The sequence below is a fragment of the Benincasa hispida genome, chromosome 9 (assembly GCF_027475165.1).
Source record: "Benincasa hispida cultivar pf3 chromosome 9, pf3_genome.v1.1, whole genome shotgun sequence".
Classification (NCBI taxonomy): Eukaryota; Viridiplantae; Streptophyta; class Magnoliopsida; order Cucurbitales; family Cucurbitaceae; genus Benincasa; species Benincasa hispida.
In genome coordinates, this window is record NC_143486.1 from 14,479,550 (window position 1) to 14,488,023 (window position 8,474).

Sequence of the window (8,474 nt, forward strand, 5' to 3'; positions counted from 1 at the left end):
AATTTAGGAAATTTTTTTCTCAAAATCCTTGTTCTCTCTCTTCCAAAATCATAGCAGAGCCCACGCACTCATGCTAATTTTCAACCCCTATAGAGAATACAGAGAAAAATCTTATATGTGGTAGTGACCATTTTGACTTTTTGTTCGTGAACGTTTGTTGAGAGGAGATCGTGAAGAATTATTGGCTTGGATAGGTGTGACTAAACCCCAATTTCTTCTATAATATTGTTATTTTGCATGACGTAAATTTGATTAAAAATGCATAATTTTATTCTCTATAATTCTTGTATTTTGTGAAATTTGAAATTGGGAACGATCCTTACTTCTGTATTGGACCTCGCAGTCACTCTTAATTAATTTAAACTCTGAATTTTGAGTGTAATATCAATTTAAACCCCAAACTAATAATTGTATCAAATCAAATTCTGAATTTTCATAATTATATCAATTTAAACCTTAAACTTTTATAACTATATCAATTTAATTCCTAACTTTTCATAAGTGTATCGAAATAAAACATAATGAAGAGTTTAAATTGACAAACTTGTTAAACTTCAAGGTTTAAATTGATACAATTATTAATTTAAAGTTTAAATTGATATAACTCCCACAAGATTTAAATTGATACAATTATAAAAGCGGGAGTTTAACTTGATACAATTATTAATTTATGGTTGATATTAATATATTTATGAAAGTTTAAGATTTAATTGATACAACTCTCACAAGATTTAAATTGATACAGTATAAAAGTTCAGAGTCTAAATTAATACCATACCTTATCATTCTTTTTCTAGATCAACATTATTTTTATTTCTTATTTCTTTTGTATGTGGCGTTAAATAAATCAATGGATCCTCTTAAAGAAAAAAAAAAAAAAAATCGATTGAAGTAATTGAAATGACTTAAATACCCTTACCCTTTCTAATTCCGCGTAAGATGTCAATTCGTGGTGTAGTGGGATAAAAGAAAATGACCGTCAGCCCTCAACAAAAGTTTATATAATTATTATTTTGTAATATTATATTACTTTATTAAAAAAAAAAAAAATTGAATTTATAACATCGCTTTGTTTCCAAACGTTTTTCTTTATTTTTAAATATAATTTTGAATTTATAAACAGTTTTAAAAAATAGAATTCAATTTGAACACATATTTATTGAAGTATCAAATCTAAAAATATAGACTTGAAAATATAAAACAAAATCTAACTCCAATACACCCTTAAATTATCAACTCTTGGATAATAATTATTTGAGAAAATACTCTAAAAAATGAAAATACATATTTTTATAAATAAAATGTTTCTGAAAGCTTACTTAAATTTAGTGCAATAGTTATTGGAACTATTAATTTAGTTGGACAAATTTCGAATGAATATATTAGAGGTAATTTTTGTTTTTATTTTTATTTGGTAAGTAGAAGAATGAAGTTGAAAAATTGAAACTTTCATCTCTCTCTTCCAATTATTTCTCTCTCTTAATTTTAGAAATGGAGTACAAGATTGGGAATAATCTTCCACCCAAAGAGGGGAGTCCAGAAAAAACTATATAAACCGACTCCCGCTATTTCTTCAACATTTCTCCTTACCATAATCCAATAGCTTCCATTTTCCTTCTCTCTTCCTTTCAATTTCTCCCTTTCTTCCTTAATGGATTCCCCTTCTCATTCCTCCGTCATCGTCATCGGCGCCGGTGTTTCCGGTGAGTCCGTCTTGTTCTATTTCCCTTTTTAATGCTTTAGCTTCGTCCATTATTACTCATGCTTTCTGTTTCTGTTTCTCTCTTTATTCTTCTTTTTCTTCTGATTTGGTCCATTTTTTGATCGGAAGGCTTGTCGGCGGCGAAGGTGTTGGTGGACAATGGAATAGACGACGTGGTGATTTTGGAGGCTTCCGACCGTATTGGCGGAAGAGTTTGTAAGGAGAATTTTGGAGGTGTATCGGTGGAACTTGGAGCCGGATGGATTGTTGGAGTCGGTGGTAAAGAGCCGAATCCGGTTTGGGAACTTGCTCTCAAATCTAGTCTCCGTACTTGTTTCTCTGATTACAGCAATGCTCGCTATAATATCTACGATCGGAGGTTTGAATTCCTGATCCTGATTGATTTTATTTCGTGTTTTTCCCTATTCTCTGTGTTTCGGATGATTTCTTTTATTCCTCCGCCATTTTTGCTCTGATTTTTTCTTTTTCGTTTTAGAGACATTGTTTTTAGTGGGATTGAACAATGTATTCATGATTTGAGATTGAATTTGAACCTTCATCTGTCTATTTTGCCTTCGTTTTTGTGTTTCGCTTTTCTTTTCTGGGTCAATTTGAAGTGAGTCTAGGTTTTTGAATCAATGAGTTTGCAGTGGGAAAATTTTTCCGAGTGGAGTTGCGGCCGACTCGTACAAGAAAGCGGTGGACTCGGCGATTCAGAAGCTGAGGAACCAAGGGGCGGATGCTGATGATGTCTCCATTGTATCGGAGCCGCCTTGGTAACTTTTTTCAAAAAGTCTAATGTTGGTTTGATGAGCATCTCAAAAAGAAGAAGAATTATGGCATTAAGTTAATTAACATTTTCAAAGCATATTCTTATGTTATCTCTTCTTTCTTTTTGTTTAAAGTACGCCAAAGACGCCCATGGAACTCGCCATCGACTTTATACTCCACGATTTTGAGATGGCAGGTCATTTTATGCTGTCCCATTCTTGTTCTTTTTCTTATTCTAATATTCTGTATGTGAATATTGAATTGGAAACTGGGTGTTTTTGTGTAGAGGTTGAGCCTATATCGACGTACTTGGATTTTGGAGAGAGGGAATTTCTGGTTGCAGATGAAAGAGGGTATGAGTATTTGCTATACAAAATGGCTGAGGATTTTCTATTTACCTCAGAGGGAAAAATCTTGGACAGTCGTCTCAAACTCAACAAGGTGAGAAAAAAGGGGGAAATTTGTTTTGCTTTTAAAATATTGACTTTTAGCTAATTATATGTTTTTAAATGAAAATTTTGTCTGTTCTGGTTTTGATTACCCAATCATATGATGAAACAAAAGGACGGATATGGGCTTTGATAAAAATACAGTAAAAGAAACAGAAAAAGTATAGGATAGAAATCCCCGGGTATCTCTTTTGTTTGCATGTGCTATTCTTATTTGTCGTTGAGATTGATGATTGACCCACTTTTGGGAGTTTGCAGATAATGACGTTTCTGAAAGCAATTTCCATTCATATTATATTATTACTATTGTCATTTGCCAGTTTATATTAGAAGCTGTGTGTTAGCCTAGGTGGTAGTCAACTTGTTAATTTCGCTTTTGCTTTAACTCTTTTAGCGGCTGAAGAAACTTTATGATTTGCATTGGATACCTGGCTAATGAGAAAAATCGGTCTTCGGATTTGTGAGGTTTTACGATATATTTATTTTGGCTGCCAAAATATTTATTTAAGATATTGGTTGAAATTAGTGGCATCCGTCTGTGTCATATGATCGCGATATCGCTTTCATAGCTTGTTGCCAGATGATTTCCTGTGGACATCTTTTGGAGCCCAACGCTGAATAGGCCTACTACAGATGATTTCAATAGTAGCTCAAGTTGTTCTAATTTTGGGTTTCTTTACAATGAAATTGACACTAAAAAGCTTTGCGCTCCCCCTTTTTCTCTTTTTTTCTTTTCTAATTGTTCTTTCACTGTGAAGTAATCTTTGAAACTGGGGAATCAATCCGTTGAATGCTTCTGTTAATTGCGGTTTTTGAATTTTTGATTTACCCCTACACCCAACAATGAGCAGTAAGTTGTGATAGCGTTTCCCCTACTTGAATAGCAAAACTTTGACTTGCCAGCAATGTCCTTTGCTTGTATCATATTTGACAGAATTGTAATGACAATATGCAACGTTTTGAAAGCCTTTTTACCATTATTAAATTAGTAGGGTCACTGGATACCAATTTGCATTTGGCTGCACAGTGGTTTTTATGACCATAAACAATAACCCATGGGGTGAGATGTCAAATCAACTCAAATAAAAACATGAAAGTGGGGAGTCTTGTCAATATCTCCATTTAATGGGCTGTTGTTTTGGTTCCCTTTATTGCCCAACGAATCTGATGCGAATTGCAGTAAATGAGGGAAGCTTCCCCTGTATCATCGTCCTGCTTCACTAGTAATCACTGTGATCTTTAGATAGAAGCCATAAATGGGGCAAAGATTCCCCATAATCTTGCCCAAATAAAAAATTGATTCGGGTTCTGGGTGGGAGTTGACTGCTGTGTCCAATTCTTATCTGTTTCTGTTCTTCTCCATGACGACTTTTATCCATCATTTTATGCAGGTTGTTCGGGAAATACAACACTCGAGAACCGGGGTTACTGTAACAACGGAGGATGGATGCATCTATGAAGCCAACTATGTGGTTTTGTCTGTTAGCATTGGTGTACTCCAAAGCGACCTCATTTCTTTTACTCCACCTTTACCCGTACGTTTTCTTCTTTTATTTATTCCATGTTGTTTGTTACTACACTACTAATCTCTCTCTCGGTGTCTATATTTCTGACTTTTGCCCCCACCAAGACCAAGAATGCTCCCTACAATTTATGACGACGTGTCGTTTCTGTTGCCTCTTGATTTGTGAACCTCTATTGAGAGACCTAAGATGGGTGGGAAGAATCTTGACCTTTCAATATTCATAACACAATAAATATCTCTCGGGCTCTGTCCGTCCTGTGAGGTGGTGGGATTTTTCGCTCTGACTTGACTTCTCTTCATATATATCTTTAAAAGCCCTGGTCCATTATTTAATTTTTCACCTAGTGGATCAGAATTTATGATGGCAAGGCCTCCTACTGACTCATGACGTAAGAATCGGATTCCCAATGTGTCTATGTGCGACTCCCATGCATCATCCCCCAGTTTTGCATTTTGTGACTCATATCCTGTGTGTGTGTGTGTCTAATCTACACGCGATCGGTTTTTTATTTACCTTTTTACCTCTTTTTCTTTAGAATACTATACGAATATGCCATTAAACCTACGAGTCTTCATCATCCTTTAACATTTCTTGTTTACTTTCCCACTCGTGTTTCTATTTACTGAACCATTGATTGTTGGTTGGTGTAGTATTTCCCCACTGCCTTCTGTTTCTGTGTGCTGATATTTCTTGTAATGTTTTATTTCTATACGTTTAGTATTATTAACTAAACGGGATGGTTTAAAATATAATGAAACAGAGGTGGAAAACAGAGGCCATAGAGAAATGTGACGTGATGGTGTATACAAAGATTTTCCTCAAGTTTCCATATAAGTTCTGGCCGTGCGGACCCGGAAAAGAATTCTTTATTTACGCCCATGAAAGAAGGGGCTATTACACGTTTTGGCAGGTCCGTTAACATACATATATTTTTTGTTAAAATTTTTTCGTTGTTGTTGCCAGCTAACACTCATCTCATCGTCACCACTTATCCAAAAATATTAAGTGAATAAACAAAGCTTCTTAGCTAGAAGAATTGCATGCTTGCCAATATAAGCCCACAGTGATAGCCAGCCAGGTCTTAGGTTGAACTAGTAGTAGCCGTTTGACCTATGTGCTATGCATCCATATTTTTTTAACATGTTTGGCTTTTTATATTAGTTTACTCTTATCATTATTAACTTATTATACGGTTGGAAGTACTTTCATAATGAGTCGTGCATCAGGTGCACATGGGTCACATGCAACCTATCAACTCTCACATTTATTTAATTCTTGATCCTTGGATTGCATATCATCCTGTATATTTGCTTTGTAGTACTGTATTGGTTCTCAGAATACGGATGTCATCGCATTGGTCTCTTTAGTTGGATTGATTTAGTTTATGAGTTGTCAAGTATCTACTTTTAGTATGTGAATTCAAAATTTTTAAATCTACTCGTTAAAATACAACATAGGCTGATATAAATTATAGCTTTTATATCTTAGGGTATGTTTGGGAGTTATTTTGAGATGGTCAAAATAACTTTTTCTCTTACCAAAATCAATTAAAACGATGGTGTTTAGCCTGAACTAAAATTGATTTTAGAAAAATCTAAAATCATTTCAAATTGATTTTGGAGGAATTAGTTGATAGGTGGTTTTTGTTAAGTGATTGATTGAGAATAATTCCCAAAATGTTTATCTAATTCAGTTTTTTGTTGAAATATTGTTGGTTAGTTATTTGTGAAATCCAATTTTTTAAAATTTTAAATACTGGAACAAAAGATAACCTGTCTGTCATTAAATGGTTAATAAAACAAACAATTATATATATTTGGAATTTTCTTATAAACATTCACCTTACATATCTCCACGACTTCAACTGACAATGTTATGGCATTTGATACTCGATCTTCCTTCTATGACTTGCTATGGATTAATAATCATACTATTGTCAAACTGACTATATTATGATAACATCAGAACATGGAGAATGCCTATCCTGGGTCCAATATCCTGGTGGTGACAATTACGAATGGAGAATCAAAACGAATCGAAGCTCAATCTGATGAAGAGACATTGAAAGAATCCATGGAAGTGCTTAGGGATATGTTTGGACACAACATCCCGGATGCTATTGACATACTTGTTCCTCGCTGGTGGAGTAACAGGTTTCAACGTGGTAGCTACAGTAACTACCCCATCATCTCCGATTGCCAAGTTGTTCAAAACATTAAGGTTCACTGCCTATTTATCTATCTGCAAATTTTGACTCATAACTGACTGCATGATTGGTCGATCTGTAAACACTTAGAAAGTAGACAACTCTTTGTAGAAGCCTGCGAATATGATAAATTCCACAACTGTATTGTCTCAACCCTGTATAACTAACAAATTCTGTTAGGGGCTTGTTTGGCCCAAAGAATAGGAGTTGGGGGAGTAGCTTGTTTGGCCCAATGAGTTTTTAAATCCACTGTGGCCCCCAACTTAACGGAATATTAATTCTATGACTTATTAACTTCTTATATTGTGGGCTATATGACTAAATAGTTTTAAACTTAAGAACTCTCTAGACTAAAGAATTTTACTCTGTCCCAAACGCCCTCTAAAAGAGCATATAGGGCTGAGTTGGAATATGTGACATGATAAAACACAGACAAGCTAATGTAGTGTGTCCAGCAGTTGTTTTGTTTGATTTTTCTTTGGTTGTTAATTAAATTACTTCCTTAGTGGGCTCAAATCCTCCAGGGTTAACCTCTCGTATCAGCTAGATTTGAATCATAGTGTGGAAACACTTGTTGAGGAATTTTTAGCATTTTAGATTTGTTTGATGATAGACTAGATATTTCATTTGAACTAATGTACTTTTGCTGGTGTGTCATTTCCAGGAACCCATCGGACGCATCTACTTCACTGGGGAACACACAAGCGAAAGATTTAATGGCTATGTACATGGTGGATATCTTGCAGGTTTTTGAAACACCTTCTAACTAATTTAATTTTGTTAATTAGAAACTTTATTCCATGCTTCTAATATATGTTTGTCTGATGAGAATCTCTTTTATTGACCAATGTAAACAGGCATAGACACAAGCAATGCGTTGTTGGAAGAAATGAGGAAAGATAAGGAGAGAAAAAGTGATGGCCAATCATTCTTGTTAGAACCCTTATTAGCTCTAACAGGATCATTGACATTGACACAAACAGAGGCCGTCTCAGGCCTTCACAAATGTGATCTTCCAACACAATTGTACCTTAACGGCAAGCTCGGTATCCAGGAAGCGATTTTATGACTACATGGACGACATGCTGAGGAACATAGATCTCATTTGTACGATGAAGAAAACACAGTGGGTGACACAGATGATGAGAAGATGAATTTGAATTCGAAGTCGATTTGAGACTCGATACCATCCATGAAGAAGAACGCATGAAATGAAAGCAGGAGATAGGTGAAGAAAATAAAGTTATGTGATGATGATCTTCATAGAAATCAAGGTGTGCGCCCACTTGTCTGATAGTTGAAGGGGTTTACTATTAATATGGGGCTTTAGTTCTAGAAATTATTTTGTTGATGAAAAGGTTCTAGAGGAATTGGTGGGGGGGAAATATATTGGATTTTCTAATTGTATTGTTACTGATCTCTTAATACAAGAAAGAAGTTGATCTCTCACTTTTTAGTAGCGTTCACCATTGCTTCATCTTCGTTCATTATTTGACTAATTTAAAATCTCTGTTTGTGAGCTCCATAATAGGTTTGAAGTTCAATAATATTAATTTGGACTCAGCAATTGGATATTTTAAAATATTGACATAACATATTTGATTAGATTAACATTGGTACGATGAGACAATGAAATAGTATGATAGTGTAGAGTTAGTAGACCAACCGAATAAAATATACGGGCCAGATTGGATCAGTTAGGTCTCTCAATGGACTATGCATGCACAAGTGGTGTCTCCTAAATCAAAATTTTATTCAACTTGTCAAATCTTCTAATATGTCACTTTATACCATTACTTATTACACAAGATGCAATTAAA

General features: G+C 34.7%; 1 protein-coding gene across 1 annotated transcript; it reads left to right on the forward strand.

Moving 5' to 3' along the window:
- Positions 1–1,231: 1,231 nt before the first annotated feature.
- On the forward strand, positions 1,232–8,103 carry PAO1 (polyamine oxidase 1). The gene is made up of 10 exons (XM_039041904.2): positions 1,232–1,703; positions 1,832–2,081; positions 2,353–2,478; positions 2,608–2,669; positions 2,760–2,914; positions 4,314–4,457; positions 5,209–5,358; positions 6,414–6,668; positions 7,319–7,400; positions 7,512–8,103. The coding sequence occupies exons 1-10, from the start codon at positions 1,652–1,654 to the stop codon at positions 7,721–7,723; spliced, it is 1,488 nt and encodes a 495-aa protein (XP_038897832.1). The 5' UTR covers positions 1,232–1,651; the 3' UTR covers positions 7,724–8,103.
- Positions 8,104–8,474: the final 371 nt, after the last annotated feature.